Consider the following 17,025-nt stretch of genomic DNA (forward strand, 5'->3'; position numbering starts at 1 on the left):
CAAGACATTAGTCAATGGATTCAAATAAAAAAAAAAACAGTACTTTATATAAAATCGCTTGAAATAAACAATGGCTGTAGCAATGACTTGTTGTCTTAATTGTAATCTCTTTGCTAATTTTTGAATTACTAGCAAAAAAAAAAAAAAAAAAAAAAAATACAGTTGGATCAACAAATAACCATTCATAATTATCTGTATGTGCTTACAGTGACAAAACCAGATTCGAAGCTTTACATAATCAGTATCTGAAAGATAGTTTAAATCTTCTTGTCTACTTGTTGCTAAAGTCCAACGATCTTGTATCCAGCAATTCCTTTTTTGTTAGTGTTAGTCTTTTATTGTATGTTTGAACCTATTTACTGTTGTGTAGAGGCCCAGTAATTAGCTGCCATAAAGAAATGAGAGAGTGAAAGAAAAAAGCGGTCATTTAAAATCAAGACAAAATCTATTTTTGGTTATTTGATGCAAATTCCCTTGCTTCTCCTCTTTTTATTTATTTTGTTATTTAATTTCAGGAGTCAAAAAGTACTCTTTCTTTCCTTCCTTTACATTTCCTTTCTTTTTTCTTTTTATTTAATATGATTGACAGCGATATGAATCGTTCGCTACCTACATTAAGACGTTCAAGCTTTTCAACAGATTCAACAGATTCATTTGAAGATAAACCAATACTTATGACACAAAGATCTTTTCCAAATTTAAAATCAAAGACTAAAAAATTGGATGAAGAAAAATATGCAAACGATAAAAGAAATCAAGATTTTCATGTATTGTTTAGAAGCATACCAGACCAAGAAAGATTAATTGAAGGTAGGAATAGATAATAAATTATATTTACTTATAATGCAATAGACTATGGCTGTGCACTTCAAAAGGAAATATTGCTTCAGGGACGTGTTTATATCTCACAGAATCACATTTGCTTTAATGCAAATATATTTGGTTGGATAACAAATGTAAGCATAAACTGTTTGAATACAAGAAATGCTTATGTTTATTTAGTTGGTCATTGCATTTGCTGACATTGAGGAGATTGAAAAGAGGTCAACCGCTATTTTTATACCCAATGCTATCCTTATATCCACCGCTACTTCCAAGGTAAGCCACTTTTCTTATTTACCATCCTATTGCTGAATTAAATAGCACTTTTTTGCTTCGTTCTTATCACGAGATCATGCTTATGATCGAATGATAGAACTATGGAAAACTTCTCGTTCAGCGAATCACAAAACGATTACAGAAGTAGTTTCTTTATCATCTACAGAAGACAATGATTCAGTCTTATCCAATTCATCAGACAATCAACAACCAACCCCTTTACCAACCGTGGCTCAATCAAGTGATGAGATGAAACCAACCGAAACTGAGTGTGAATGTAGTAAGAACGATCAACATTTCCCTACTGTGGTGATGGATAAAACTTATGATACGACCATTGAGACCTTGTATCATTTATTATACAATAGTAACTTTATGCATCAATTCCTATCTGAGGTAGAGAAGAGTACTGAAGTCTCTATTGGTCAATGGACAAAGGTAGAAGAGTGTGAAGGAATCGAGTACACACGTGAATCTTCTTATATTAAATACTTGGGTGGATCGATTGGACCAAAATCGACGAAATGCTATTTAAAGGAAGACATGATGCATTTGGACCTCAATGATTATATCTCACAATTAACTGTGACCCAAACACCCAATGTACCATCTGGTGGCTCATTTCAAGTCAAAACACGAACATGTATTTCATATGTTGGACAAAGGCAAGTACGTGTGCTGGTCACTGTACTCGTGGAGTTTACTAAATCATCTTGGCTGAAATGTAAGTACATTTATTTTTATGACATATATTCATAAAATCATTTTAGCTACAATTGAAAAGGCATCCATTGATGGACAGCAAAACTATTACAAGAATTTAGATTTAGCCATCAACAAATATTTGCATCAGCAGCAGCAACCAAATCACAATGAATCCAAAAAAAGAAGACATAAATTAACTGCGGTTAAAAAACCATTAAAGCAGTCCCATATACTACAAAGACAATCGACTGTTAAAAAAGCAGGCTTGCTCAATTCAACCCAGTTGATTGTTATCTGTATGTCTATCATGGTTGTCATTAATATTTACATGGCAACAAAGATGGCCCGTGTTGATAAAAGATTAAATCAATTTCATAACCATGACAACTCTATTTGGCACACGATTGTATCCAATGAAGATAGTGAACAAGATGATTGGTTGGTGCTTTCCAAAGATAGATTGGATTATCAAATGATTGAATTAGAGAAAATGATAAAAAGAACAGGGCAAGATATACAACATGTTACAAACGTTGTCAATTCCCAAAGAAGAAAAATACTTCCACAATAAATAGTTTATAAGCACCCCCTTTTTTTATTCACATACACACTTTTAATATAATTTATCGTCTAATTAAGCTAAGGAATTCTTCTCTTGTTCTAGGATTACTTCTAAATACTCCCAACATACAACTTGTAATGGTTGAACTACCAGGTTTCTATTGAAAATGTAAGTATAAACCATTATGAATAATGGATGCCTCTATCTGTGTTACCTCAACACCTCTAATAAAATAAAAAATTGAAAAGGTGTGGGAAATTAGTGATGAAAATTCCCACAATGAAAATAAAGGGAATCTTACCGTGAACACATGCAGAGATGAGAACACTCCATGACAACTGCTACTCCTTGAGGTTGTAACATTTCCATTAATGCAGAAGCTACCTGCTTTGTCATTCTTTCTTGTACTTGTAATCTATAACAAATAAGAATGTGTACAAAGATGACAAGTAAAAAATAATAATACCTTCTAGCAAACATTTCTGCTATACGAGCCAATTTACTTAAGCCAATGACCCTACGATTAGGAATATATGCAATACTAATCTTTCCCATAAAAGGTACCATATGATGTTCACATAATGAAAACACATCAACGTCCTTTACCAATACCATTTCATCATGGTCTATTTATTGTAAGTATCTATTTATTTTTATTTGGCTATTTACCTTCTTCAAATACAGCATCATTCACAACATCTATACTCAAGCTTGATTAATAACCATCTGCTTTATTCAATCAATCAACCTTACCTCGGATGTCTTGTTCATAGCCCTTGGTAAAGAACATCAATGCTTTTGCATATCTTTCAGGCGTCTTTAATAATCCCTCTCTTTCGGGATCCTCACCAATACATGTCAATATTGTCTTTACTGCTTCTGCCATTTTAGTCTCTCTTTCCGATCTTTGTTCGGCTGTTTCATCTCTTCTTTCTCGAGCACCCAAACCTTTTTATTCTGGTCAACTTGTATTCCTTTCCTCCTTTCACTAAATAAACTTACTAGGCCAACTCATGCCATCTGTTTCTATAGATGAATTTGCTCTGTCTGTGATATTTTTAATTTCTTCTTTGGGTAATGCAGACATTTATCTTTTTATAAAGAAAGAGAGTAAAGAATAAAAAACAGAGTTTTTTTTTTTTTTTTGACTTGCAACAAGATGCTCAGGTTTGATGAGTGACTGTGTAAAATCTTGATTTATCCATGCTGATTGGTCAATCTTTACATATTTTTTGATCGCTTGATGTGTAACTATGGATTCACTTCACCAATGACAGCATAGAATGATGAGCGGAAGCATCCCTTCTTTCTCTGTCTCTCTTTTCTACTATTTTTTTTTTTTGGTTAAATGCAAAATGATGTTGTCCAATCATAGCAAGCACTGATAGAATAAGCCCGTTTTTATTGTAATAGTAAATGGAACTCCTTTTTGTCATTAGACGTTTTCTATTGCTGCCAAGGAGACGCAAAGGTGTCTTTCTTTACCTAATGACATCATTTTAAAACCTTTTCTTGTTATTCAAATGATGTTTCTTATAAAGGCAAAGATCATCAATGATATGGTAGCTATTAGCTTTATAGTTGATGTCATAAGTTTATTAAAAAGAAATGAATAACTCAGACTAATAATGTAATCATTTCTTTTATAAAATCAGCTTTATTCCTTAAATACAAGGAATGAACTCATTTCAGCGTGTCACTATATCTATTTTTAGAGAAGAAAGAAAGATATACAAAAAAAAAGCTTACTAAACAAGAAAGCGCATGCAAATAAAGGAATTAGGGATAATATTCAGTCGTTCATATATCAATAAAGTACATTAATGAAGTACATTCATCAAATTAAAAACAATGAGCAAAATAAAAAAGCGTCGGATTTTAAATGTCATTCAATGCAGAAATAGAGAAATGTCAATCCATTTTAATCTTTTAGGGAGGAAAGAGAGAGAGAGAGAGAGAGAGACAAGAAGGAAGAGAGGTCTATTTAAACACATGTTTACTTTTATTTTCCCCTTTTTCTCTTCTTTAACAATGTATATACTCGATTTACCTACTGAAATACAATTCATTATTATTTATTATATTAAACAAGATAATCTTTTAGATTTGGCACCACTTGCACAGTAAAGAAATGCATTATACAAACCAATACCCATACTTATGTTTCTTAGGACATGCTTATTTTACAACAATTTATTATCTTTCAAGTTCAATTGGAATACGAATAAATCAATAAAACTAATACAAACAAAAGAAAGGCAGTTGAGCCATCTAACACATTCAATCAATCAGCAACAGCATATTCATCATCACAAACTCATTTCTTTCAACAACGACTGTAAACAGTTAACAACACTTGTATTAAGTATTCTCAGAAAATCAACGATCAATTTAGAAATTATCCAATTATCTTTGCCATTTCAGCAGCACACACAATTATATTCAACTCTCTCGTGCTTAAATACTCAACTAACACAATTATCAATACAAGATTCAACATGTGAACATAAGCATGCTTTCATCAATGTCAAGCCATGCTTTCTAATTCAATCTCAACACACTCTTCAGACATTGGACATTCCTACCTTTCCTTCCGATCAGCTCATCCAGCACTGCCAATTTCCAAAATTAAAATCGCTTACTATCGCACTCAGTCATGACGTTAATTGGGTTCAGTTCAAACACATGTTTCCCAATCTAACCGAACTTAATTTTGTTCTCGACGGTCTATCCCAGTGGACATTCGTCAAATCCTTATTATCAGACGCTTCTCTCTTTCCTTGGTTCAAACGTCTGTCGATCACAAGTCATCACCAATCACTCAAGCAACATGTGTCAAAAGAAGAGCTAAAATCAAGTTTATTACAGTTGGAAGGATTGGATAGAATCACGGCTGGTTGGGATATCATTGCTTTATCATAACCAAATAAAATAAAAATAACAAAATCTAGGCTTTTCCATCATAAAACTTTTCTAAAAAGGTAGTGGGTTTAGGAGGTGCTTCCTCCTTGGCAAAGTAATTCATAATGTGGTTGTTTTGTTTCCAGACATTCATCACTTCTTGATATTCCATTTGTCCCTTTGCGTACAAGATATCTCGTACTTGGAGATCTTCCACATAGCGATGACGTTCAAATTCTTCACGAATTTTGGCACGAATAGCTGAAGTAGGCAAATTGATTTCATGAAGTTTCATCATTTCTGGCACCTTTTTTCAATAAAAAAAATAATTTAGTGAATACTCTTGAGAAAGTTTTTTTTATGTAGTTACAGATCGTTGCCATTGTCTGTAAAGTGATAAAGCACGGGATGTAGCCTCACTTGAAGATTTGGCAGAAGCAGTGGTTACTGCAAAATTGGAAACAGCAAATGCAGCAGCTTGAACCATGTTGGGATTAATATGGAGAAAAAAAAAAGTCTTTAAACCCCCCCAGGTGTCATATTAGAACAACACATTCAACCACTCGACAAGCAATAATTGATGACGTCAATATATCTATCCAATAAAAATTCATTTGAGCAATAGAGAGATACACGAACTATAAAAAGTATCGTTAATCCAAGGTTTTGTTGAAGCTACAAGTTTGGCAATCAAGTTGAATGACTTTCTCAACTTCTCTTTTTTTTTTTTTCTCCTAAAGGACTGTGTATGGGATGCATCCCTCTACTGTCGCCTAGATGCTTACAAATCAATACAATATCACCAACTATAGTGAATTCTGATCCAGGGCGGTTCTTTCCCCTCCCCCCTTTTTTTTTTACTCTCCAAGGGATGGACCGCATACATGTAATGAAAATTAGGCTAGTTGGTCTCCAAGCATAGAAAAAGACAAATAAACATTTGCAGTTAGATTTTTGTTTTCTTTGTTAAAAAATTTATAATACCTAGCGTATAAACTATGAGCCTATGAATCACTATTATCTTTTTGATTTTCTTGTACATGCCATGAGTGTATCTTCGAGTAAGACGTGAATTCAGAATTAATGATTCATAGTAGGTGGTACAAAAATGGCTTCCAGGAACAATAAGAAAACGAACATTAAAAAAAGATAGGGTATTTTATCATGAAATGTGGGGTGAAGTTATGATATTAACTTGCAAGAAAATTTTCAAAATATTTTTTATATCTCTTTCACTATTCATTTCTCTCGGTTTCTTTCTGAATAATATAAAGTGATGGAAGACACATCTATAGACACAATGTCTAATTGTTTAACAAGCGAGAATGACAAGGAGGGTAAAAAAATGTCTTCGGAGAAATTAGCTTCTTGCAGTGGCATTGGTGATGATAATGATGATGACAATGAAAAGAACAAGGAGGAGAAAAAGGAACATGGTCAAAAACAAGAAGAGAGCGATAAAGAAGACGATGAAAGTGAGAAAAGCTACGAAACAGATGATTTTGTAGATGCACTTCCTGAACAAGAAGGCACGCCTCACCCAACCGAAGATCAACTGCAGGACAATGATCACTCAGAATCCATAGAAGAAACGTCAGAGGAAGATAAAGAGATGTCGTCGGATGAAACAGTGGAGAATGAAAGAGAACCTTCAGTGCGGGCACTATCGGGCCTATTAGATCATAAATTGGGTGTACATGAAAAAGAATCAAGCGTCATCCATGTAGAAATAGAGCAATTACCGCCACTTCCACCCTCACCTATACCACCAGCAGTACATGACTCAGCACAAGAAGTAGGACACGATTCAGTACAAGAAAAGGCTATCAGTCGTGGGGCGAGTCAATCTGCACAAGAGAATAAAATTCCTGATAGAGTACAATTAATTCCAGAAGCTGAAAAGGACAGCCTAAATAATGGGCCGATCCTTGATAACCCAATGTCTTCTTCTCCAGAAAGACTTGAAGGTGATTTGTCCCAAACGCCGCCGTATGAGGATAATGCAGGTGAAAGTGCAAAAAACTTGAGGCAAACGAGGTCGCAGATGAATGATTCTGCTGAACCCTCACCATCGTCTGACCGAAGAATACAACGAGGCGACAGTAGCAGCAGCAGTAGCACTGGCAGCAGCAGTCTACAAACACCTTCAACAGACTCAGGCATAAATAATAACGGCATCGCAGAGACTGAGGGTATCGAGAACAGTGAGATAAGAGAAAATGATGGGTCACCGAACTTAGTCATACGTACCGACAGCATGCAATCTCTTTTCAAAAGCATCAAACTGAGTCCAAGCATGGTATCTCCTCCGATCGATGTTGGCAAAAACGGTGATGCGTTATTCATGAAATTGGAAAAGGAAATGAAGAAGAGTATGCGCGAAAGCGCAGGTCGATATCTTTGTAAACCATCGGCTCAGTCCAACAGTCGCTCTGCCTACCGTCCACCAGAAAAATTCATAACCATGGAAGAAGTCTTGGGCGATCAAAGTCCTTTGGACCTTTCAGATTCACCAAAGTCAATGACGGATGAAAGACGAGAGGCATTTCAGACCATGTCTGATGAACAAAAGAAAACGTTCAGATGGCTTAGTGTGATTGAAGAATTGGTCGAGACTGAAGAAACGTATACGAGAGATCTATTTATACTTTGCACAGTAAGTTGTGTTGTTTTCAATTGAAAAGAGCAGGTATTCAGAATTTGTATGAATAGCACTTTTTCAAAATTCTTCAAAGTGTTCCTTTTGTTACCAAGGAAGAACAAGAGCAGATTTGTCGTAATGGAGAAGATATAGCAAGAGATCAAGAAAACTTTTGTGAAGCTTTGAAACTAGCAGCTAGACGCGATAAGGAGGGTGGAAGTGTGAAGCATATAGCGAGCTGCTTTATAGAATGGGTAAGTGTAGAATCACCTTTTTTTTTTTTCGTGATATACTTACATGCTTTCAGGAGGCATACTTTGAATCTTATTCTGATTATAGCATCGGGCAAGATGATGCAATTGCGACATACAATAAACTTGTAGAGTCGAATGATAAATTTCGTGACTTGAATGAACGTCTTCATTTCTTTCACCGTATTTCCTGGGGAACAAACAAGCTGAAATTTGAAGATTATTTAATTATGGTGAAAAAGAAAACGAAAACCTACTCTTATCACACACCTAAACCTTTTCTCATACACAAACATAGCCATTTCAACGATTATTTCGTTACAAGTTACTCCTCCAGACATTAGAAAAGGCCACACCAACAGATCTCGAGGGCTTTGAACTTTTATCTATTGCTGAAAGGATCATTCACAACGTTGCTACCAGAATCAATGACTCCAAGGCCAGGCTTGAATTGGAGAAAAAGACTGAGATTTTTTTAACGCGACTTCAAGCGGATTGGTGTTTGCCTAAGCGATGGTTTAAACATCTGGGCACTTGTTCACTCATAGGTACTCTAGAGATGCGCTACTTGCCAAAACAGAGATCATCAAAAAGGGTTTGCTGTGCTTTGTTTGAACATTATGTGATCTTGGCAAGGCCAAAAAGATCAGATACTTATGAATCAAAGCATTGGTTCCCTATTCGAGAGTTTACTGTAGAAGATTTACCGGATATACCAAGTAAGTTTCTCATGTACCCTTCTCTTTACAGTATAACTAAAAAGGTTCTTTTCTTAAAAAAAAAGCATCTGTCCATTTTCCTTGGTTATTACGTAGTAATTCACATGTTTTTGAATTCAGTGCTGTGAGTGAAGCAGAAAAAGACATTTGGATGACCAGCATGATTGATTGCATTGAGAGTGCAAAAGAGCATTATATCATGTCAAGAAGAGATGCAAACAAATACCTAGTAGAGCATTTGTTTGTGTCTAGTCTTGATCCTAGGATTAAAAAGATTATGACGGAGGTTTGTGTTAGAAGGCAGTGACCATCTATTTTTTAACAGATATGATTAGGAACCACACGAAATTGACCTTGATACTACTAATCAACCTGTACATATTCCTATACCATCCGGATCAGCAAGTTTCTCTCAGTCAGCTATTTTTAACAAACCAGCACGAAATAATCATCGATTGTCTATACCCAACTTTTCCACCATGTTTTATTCTTCTGGAGATCATGCTCAGTCACCTAGTACTGCACGATACCTCTTTGGAGGAACACTGACAGATAAATTTGCAAACTATAAATTAAAGCAATTCAAGACACGGTGTGATGCTTTTGATGCGAACTTTAGGGATGTTTATGTAACTTCTTTACTTACATCTAAAAATAGTCATAAAAAGAGGAGACCATAAAATGATTTGTTTTTCTTGGTAACAAAATGAAAAATAATGGAAATTTGAATAAAAACAGCTCCTCAATAGCTTTTGTTATTTTTTATATTGTACTTAAATAGGAAAACTCTTAACGGTATATAATCGTCTTTTTTGAGCCAAGAAAAAAAAAAAGACAAATAGAATAATAACCATTGCTTTCGATTGCAATGTTTGGGCCTTATATTAGTAAGCTTTACGCGGCATGAAGTAATGCACAAATGAATACAAGTCATAAAAAAGAAGAAAGACTTTTTCAAGTAAATGTGTTAAATTCATGTTATTTTAATGTCAACTATTTAAATTGTTTTAAAACTCTTTTTGAAACGCTCATCAATAGATTAATTAGAAAATTGTTAGACAAATATGTTTTAAAGATCTTAAGGGTTATGTTTCTTTTTATAGCTAACTGATAGTTTTATAATATTTGCTCCGCTAGCTTTGATTATAGTGGACAAGGATGGAATGGATTCCATATAAATAAAATTTGGGTATAGTAGCATAGCAAAATTGGAGGCATTTAAAAACAAATATAGAGCAAAGAGATATCTTCTGTTAGTATGGTAGCAAAAGAAGCAGAAAAAAAAACCCTCATAATCCATTAAATATGAGCGTTTCCCCAAAAAAAGCTTAGCAAGGTCGAACAGCAGCAAATTGCATAGTTAAAGGAGAAAGGGTATGCTATGACTGGGTGTACTAAGGAAACAGATCAACTTTCTGACACAAGCAAGTTAGGAACGTATTATCCTCTTTTCAGGATGGTGACCATATGTGTGCTTCATGATTAATGAAATGTGTAAAAAAGATTTTTGGAGTCATTAGAAACATCTAGGATAAAAAGAAATGCCTTGAAAGCTATATGAATATTCAATATGGACACAGCTACTCTACAACTTTCAATATTCATAAGTAATACAAGAATCTAGTTAATTTATATTGCATATGCTGGCTTGGTTATCCATTCCTATAAGCTGAAGGAGAATTTGGTACAATCGCAAAGAAGAAATGCTTTTGATAAACTATGCCAAAAGGATAGATAGACATCAATGTAATGCACGGTACATGGCAGAGGAAAATTATATAGAATGTCATAAATTAGACATGTTAGACAAGAGGACCTCTTGATTCTTATCATCAAAGGGCAGCATATCAACACTTGATAGAAGGAATTTGAACAAATCCACATCACCATCAGCTAGTTTTTTTTTTTCTTTGCATCTGTCAGCAGTAGACAAAAAATACCATGAAAGGGATAACACCAGTTCTTATCAGATTTTTCTATGTTATTTTATTTTTAGCTGTTTACAAAAGTATCACTGATTTTTAACATCAAGAGATAGCCTAGGGCTCATGAAATAGTAAGAGACTCTTTTACTAATTTATTCTCCAGAAACCCGCCGAGATCTTTAAAAATACTGTGCACTACTTTAAAATCTCATATTTTTTATTTAAAAATTTACAGTTAACCTAGGCCTTGACTTTATCGGCTCTTCTTCTTCTTCTTATTTTTGTTTTTCTTGCTTTTAATTTTTTTGCTCTTCTTGTTGTTTAATGGTTTGTGTTTGGCTGAAGTAGAAATGCGCGTGCTTGGAGGATTATCATTTTTTACCACAGGCTCCTCTGGCAATGAAGTGATGATAGCAACTGATTCTTTTTGCAAGAGCGTGATATTCTCAGTCAAGGGGACCACAGCAGTATGTTCATGTTGTGTGATAGAGTCACTGTCAGGTGAAGGGATTGGAGCAGTAAATTCAGATGTTGCATCTGAGGCACTATTGGATGGTGTTGCCACAGAAGATTCAGAATCCATCATAATCTCATCCTTTGATACCAGAGCAGTAAGCTCAATGTTTTGAATAGAGTTATTCATGGGTTCAGTTACCACATCATCAGGCTTGGCTTCTGAAGTAATATCATTTTCTGGTAGTTCTATGAAATCAACGGATTCAATTTCTAGATCAAGGGTATGATTGGATGGGAATATGACTGGAATAGAATCGTTGGTTGATAAATGACTCAAGGAAGGGTCGGTATCAGTCAAAGGATTTATCAAAGATGAGGAATGGTCGGTTAAATTCAAAGAACAAGAGTCAGGTTTAGTTGAAGACAGGAAAGAAGAATCAATATTGGCAGGTGTTGCTAGAGAAGAAGGATGATGTTGAGTCAATAAAGAAGAATCAGAATCAGGTAAAGATAACAAGGATTTAGTGCCAAGAGAGGATGGAATTGTGAAGGATGGATCAGATGAAATCAATAAAGAAGAGTTAATACCAATTGAAGAATCAGAGTCAGCATCAAACAAAGCTATCATGGAATTGTCATCGCTAACTGGAAACACGATTGGAGATGAAGAAGAATCAGGTGGGGATAACAGAGCGGAATCATCAAAGGTTGAGGACATCAGGGATGAATCGTCATCGGAAAGTGACAGGATAGGAGATTCATGTTCCACAAAATAATGTGATTCATTGTCTGTGGAATGCAGCTTGCTTCTTTCGTCATCTTTGCTCTCTTGAGGCCAGTCATGGGTACTGTTGGTAAGGAAAAGTACGTTCTTGACTCCATCCTTACTGATCACTGTTATGTCTTCTTTTATTGTTAGCCCATAAAACACAGGAGGCTCTTTAAGGATGATGTTCAAAGCATTCTTGTTATCATCCACAGGTGCCAAGCCATGATAGGCAGTGTCAGCAACAAGAGCATACAATCCTTCATCGGAATCATCTGACTTTGTAGGCCTCTTTGTCTTTTCACTGCAACTCACGTCAAGTTTAGGCAAGCATGTACTTTTAGTAACAGAGCTCAAAAGGAACTTGTCCTTGGTGGTAGTGAGAATTTCTTGAAGATAATTTGCCGAGTTATGTAAATAGGAACCTTTTACAAATGTAGAGTTCAATAAGGCATGTATTTGACCCTTGAGAAACCAGACATTGTGTTTTTTGGGCAAAAGAGAGCAGTGAGTAAGATGAGGATAAGAACTGATGACAGAGCTTTTACGTTGTATCATATTCGTTTCTTGTAGACGATAAAATAATGTTCCCTATTGAACAAGTTCAATTATTTATTTACAAGCACAGTAAATAAACTCACATCATAAGCGGCTCGGACACCTTCTTTTGATAAACAGCCATGATGACCAATGAAAAAATAAAGAGTACACAATTCAATTAGACTGATTGCCCTATTTAAATAAAATGAGGATTAACAAGCAGAGACAAGAAAAAGTAGGTTACCATGCTTTCAGATTAAATCTCAACATTTCCTGTTCTCTTGTCATCCAAACAAACTCCATTATTGTTATGTGTTCACCAGACTTGGCATGTTTATTAAACAAGTTTTCAAAGTTCTTTGGCATGAAAACACCATTCTTATCGTAAGCATATGATGTCAGTGTTCTTGTCTTGATTAAATTTGAAACAAGAAAACGACAGAAAGGATCAGGTGTCCAACCTACTTGGGTTAACAGAGATAAAAAGACACTGACAAAGATACCAAGGAAGACACTAGGAATGATACCATAACCAAGTGCAATAAATCCTATTTGAATAAATATCCGATTCTGTTCTTGATATCCTATTATGCTTAGTATACCTTTTATAGTGTCAACTGGAGTGATGTATCCCTTCTTTGTCTTGTCCCAAAAGCAAAGATGTCTTTGGATCGCCTATTGAATTGTTCATTTAATATACAAGTTGGTAATGGTGTCTGATTTACGTTTTCTTTGATAGGAATTTGTTTATTTTCAGAACAGTTTATATCCATTGATTAGATTAAAATAGGTTTTTAAGAAAAAAAAAAGAAAGCGAACAAGATAGTTGTCCCTTTTATAATTTTATATGATGCGCCAAACCAAAACCTTCTCACGTCATTTATTTTATTTATTTATTTTGCTCTTATGACCTTATTTAGATTAAGTAATTCAACTATTTGCTAAATAACATCTTTTATGCATTCTTACCAATCTAAAGCCTTCATTTGTATTGTTTAAAAAATGATGTTTACAGTAGTCTGTGTAACTTTAAACCAGGAACCAACTAAATCCTATTGTACTACTTTTAACCATAGACTCTCATCTTTCAATCTAACCATCCTCTCCTTTCAGTTCCTATTTTCTTTTGCTCTTTTTTTATATTTTTCAATCAAGACAACTGGTTCTATTCCCTGTTAAATTTTATATTCAACCTGATTTATCACATCCTTTTCTTTTATACCTTCCTTAACCATCTTAATTTCGTCTGAATATAAATAAAGCGTGACAATAGTTCATGTAGGATTGTTTTGCATTTCTTCTATGTTTGCTTTTTCCTCTATTTATTTCTTTACTCATATTTGTATCAAACTGCTGAGGTAACACGCATTATTGTTTATTGTGAATTAATTGACAAAATTAAAGTTTGTGCTCACTGCCTTCAAAATCTGGGCCTATTTTTGGCTTTTTTATAAAATAAGAGCTATTGAAAGAAAAGGGAGATGCGATAGGTTTAGAAGTCCAACATCATTGTATTATTGTTCCAATGATGCTTTTTCTCTTTAAGTTTGCTTTCTTTGTCATCAAGAGATAATTAAAAAATAAATCATGAGATGATTAGGATGGCTTTAAAGTAGAATTGAAGATATAAAACGATACGTAAAGTAACATTTGACTCATTTCTTAAGCTATCCAAATTTACCTGCACCAAATTGGACAAGCTTCATAAGGAATACTATTACCTTCACTAGTCATTTGAATAGTAAAAAGGCTTTGGAATTTTCATTTCCATATCTAGCAACTTTGTCAACCTTGTTGTTTATAACGATCACAAGCATTTCAGTGTCACTAGCATGATTATTTACGACACCATTGATTTTGGATGTTGAGTATCAAGTCTTTTAAATCTTATTCCAATCCCAAGTATTCATCTAGTCTATTAAGCCCCATAACAATAATTGTGCTTTTAATTGAAAGCCAAGGATTCAAACTGTGTATTTAGTATAGAAAGAGAAATTTGATCAGCACCATTCACCATCCAATTATATGGTGTAGTATTCTAGATGTTTTACATGCTACTGCTTTAAAGTATTTCTATAAAACACACAATCTATCTCCATTACTCAAATACTTTTTTAAATCAAAGTAGAATAGAAATGAATTAAGTTTATCTACCTCTTCTTTTATACCTCGTAGATATTTCTATCGCTAACAGATACTGACTGAAGCAATTCAAAGTTTTGTCATTTCAACTTTAGAAACACCAATCAAGATGTCTTGGTACATTTTAACATGATGATTTTCTTTTCTTAAAGTGTATATCGAGTTATAGGTTGTCCTTTCAGGGATATCAAGTGCCACGTTGGATGAGATAACAAGTAGTTATTTTTTGCTTTTTAGTACAGCTTGTTGCTTTTCAAAAGAAAACGATTCAAACATACTTGCTAATGTTCCAAAGACTTTGAAATTTTATAAAGAAAAATCAGTATTCTGACTATGAACGGTATTGCATAACCAACTTGTCAATTATGTATACTTTGGTATTACATTCCTTTTCTGCATTCATGTGTTGTCAACGAATAGCTCTTGTAAGCATCCCACGTAGTATATCATTAAAAAAAGAAACAAAGACTTTCCTAAAGAATGCTTACGATCGAGTGATATCCTGCTCCTTTTATGAAACTCTTATATGAAAAATTCATTTCATTCTAAATTTGCTTTCTCTGTACAATCTCAAAAATAGTCAAAGAAGGAAAAATAAAGAGATGAGAGAGAGAGAGGTAATGATATAATTAGTACTTTATTATAACACAGTACAACCACTCTTCTTCTTCTTCTTGTTGACCATCAAAGCAGCGCGAGTAGCTTCTTGGAATACATCACGAACACCTTCTCCAGTCTTTGCAGAACATTCATAATATTTGTAAGCGCTAATCTTTTGGGCAACAGCAGCTCCTTCTTCGTAACTAACAGGTCTTTGGGAATTTCTTCTCAACTCTTCAATCGTGTTAGGATCATTACGCAAATCTTTCTTGCAGCCCACCAAGACAATAGGAAGACCTTGGCAGAAGTGAAGTACTTCAGAAATCCACTATAAACACTATGTTTAATTTTTTTTCTTTTTCCTTTCTGTGGTGTTTACCTTTTCTTGAACGTTATCTAAAGAATCGGGAGAATCAACAGCAAAACAAATCAAGATAACATGTGAGTCTGGGTAAGAAAGAGGACGAAGACGATCATAATCCTCTTGGCCTATTCAAAAAAAGGAGAAAATAAGTGTTAATAAGGTTATCGGTATTTTTGTTTTACGAGTATAAATATACCTGCTGTATCCCATAATGCCAATTCAACACGTTTACCATCTACATCAACATCAGCTACATAGTTTTCAAAGACAGTGGGAACATAAAACTAAGACACTTGTTATAAACAAATAACTTTTTCTTCTTCTTTTGTTCCTATTACCTCAGGGAAAGTGCCTTTAGAGAAAACGATCAACAAACAAGTTTTACCGCAAGCACCATCACCAACAATAACAAGCTTTCTTCTAATTTCAGCCATTCTTTATAAAAGAGAAAGAGAGAGAAAAAAAAATAAACTAAGAAAAATAAATTTCCGCTATATAAAAAAAGCTAAAAATGTATATTCTCTCTTTACTTTTACAGCAATAACCTTGTGCAAATAATTTTTTTTTAAAAAAAAAAAAAAAAAAAAATAGAGAAAAGCAAATAAAAAATAACATACTTTTTTATAAAGTCTCCTTTACTTGCTCCCCATCCCAAACACTCCTTTTGTACGACTAATGAAATAGATGAAACATTGTTTGATGCCAACTGTAAATGATTTGCGCCAGTTAAATTTACAATCTCTTGGAAATGTCTTCCTAGCATTGAGAAATTTAATCCCGCTCAGGTGTTTTATTCATTAAACCTCGTTTACTGCCTGTTTTCCTACTGAGCTCATTGCTTGTTATTTGTCTTTTAAATAAATTAAATATGCTGTTATATCATCCAAATTTAGGACAATTTGCATCGCTTTAGCGTAGCTTTTTTTGTGTGTGTCGGGCTTAGATCTATCTTGGCATGATTCATCTATAAATGGAGTAAGGACTGGCGATCAGCCGATTTACACCGCTCCCAAATCAAATTTCCTATCGTTTGCATCGTCTTGAATGATGATTCCGAAAATTATTTTATCGAAAAAGAGCTTGTTTTTTTTTTTTTTTATTCTTTTTTCTTTTTCTTTTTCTTTTTCTTTTTTCCTCAAATAGCTTTAGAGTCAAAAAGAGCACGAGCAATGCAAACATAACTTTTATGATCTTATCAAGCAAATCGCCCAGGACTACCCTTTATTGACTTTTCAGATTAAAATAAGCAAACAATAGGCTATTTGGACCAGGGGGTAGGGAATTTCTCTAGAACAAACTAGAAAATCACTCAAGAGCAAAGGTCTGCCAAAAATCTTTAATCACTTAAAAAACGT

The 17,025-nt window shown here is 34.2% G+C and overlaps 6 protein-coding genes across 6 annotated transcripts; 2 read left to right on the plus strand and 4 right to left on the minus strand.

Moving 5' to 3' along the window:
* Positions 1-674: 674 nt before the first annotated feature.
* Positions 675-2,374, plus strand: RO3G_02061 (uncharacterized protein; the record flags this gene model as incomplete). The annotated part of the gene is made up of 5 exons (XM_067656652.1): positions 675-810; positions 853-956; positions 1,003-1,098; positions 1,144-1,822; positions 1,869-2,374. 5 exons carry the CDS (start codon positions 675-677, stop codon positions 2,372-2,374), a joined length of 1,521 nt encoding a protein of 506 aa, XP_067512753.1.
* Positions 2,375-2,757: 383 nt separating this feature from the next.
* Positions 2,758-3,251, minus strand: RO3G_02062 (GTP cyclohydrolase I; the record flags this gene model as incomplete). Its single annotated transcript, XM_067656653.1, has 4 exons — positions 2,758-2,780; positions 2,869-2,991; positions 3,035-3,064; positions 3,119-3,251. 4 exons carry the CDS (start codon positions 3,249-3,251, stop codon positions 2,758-2,760), a joined length of 309 nt encoding a protein of 102 aa, XP_067512754.1.
* Positions 3,252-5,312: 2,061 nt separating this feature from the next.
* RO3G_02063 (uncharacterized protein) lies at positions 5,313-5,753 on the minus strand (the record flags this gene model as incomplete). Its single annotated transcript, XM_067656654.1, has 2 exons — positions 5,313-5,573; positions 5,637-5,753. The coding sequence occupies 2 exons, from the start codon at positions 5,751-5,753 to the stop codon at positions 5,313-5,315; spliced, it is 378 nt and encodes a 125-aa protein (XP_067512755.1).
* An 858-nt stretch (positions 5,754-6,611) lies between these two features.
* RO3G_02064 (uncharacterized protein) lies at positions 6,612-9,670 on the plus strand (the record flags this gene model as incomplete). The annotated part of the gene is made up of 7 exons (XM_067656655.1): positions 6,612-7,922; positions 7,979-8,161; positions 8,215-8,391; positions 8,457-8,877; positions 8,943-9,163; positions 9,213-9,506; positions 9,659-9,670. The coding sequence occupies 7 exons, from the start codon at positions 6,612-6,614 to the stop codon at positions 9,668-9,670; spliced, it is 2,619 nt and encodes an 872-aa protein (XP_067512756.1).
* Positions 9,671-11,055: 1,385 nt separating this feature from the next.
* RO3G_02065 (uncharacterized protein) lies at positions 11,056-13,337 on the minus strand (the record flags this gene model as incomplete). Its single annotated transcript, XM_067656656.1, has 5 exons — positions 11,056-12,615; positions 12,666-12,756; positions 12,809-13,112; positions 13,167-13,239; positions 13,290-13,337. 5 exons carry the CDS (start codon positions 13,335-13,337, stop codon positions 11,056-11,058), a joined length of 2,076 nt encoding a protein of 691 aa, XP_067512757.1.
* A 2,009-nt stretch (positions 13,338-15,346) lies between these two features.
* On the minus strand, positions 15,347-16,104 carry RO3G_02066 (GTP-binding protein rho1; the record flags this gene model as incomplete). Its single annotated transcript, XM_067656657.1, has 4 exons — positions 15,347-15,634; positions 15,686-15,795; positions 15,867-15,954; positions 16,009-16,104. 4 exons carry the CDS (start codon positions 16,102-16,104, stop codon positions 15,347-15,349), a joined length of 582 nt encoding a protein of 193 aa, XP_067512758.1.
* Positions 16,105-17,025: the final 921 nt, after the last annotated feature.

Source organism: Rhizopus delemar, genomic scaffold (assembly GCF_000149305.1).
Source record: "Rhizopus delemar RA 99-880 supercont3.1 genomic scaffold, whole genome shotgun sequence".
NCBI classification, from domain to species: domain Eukaryota; kingdom Fungi; phylum Mucoromycota; class Mucoromycetes; order Mucorales; family Rhizopodaceae; genus Rhizopus; species Rhizopus delemar.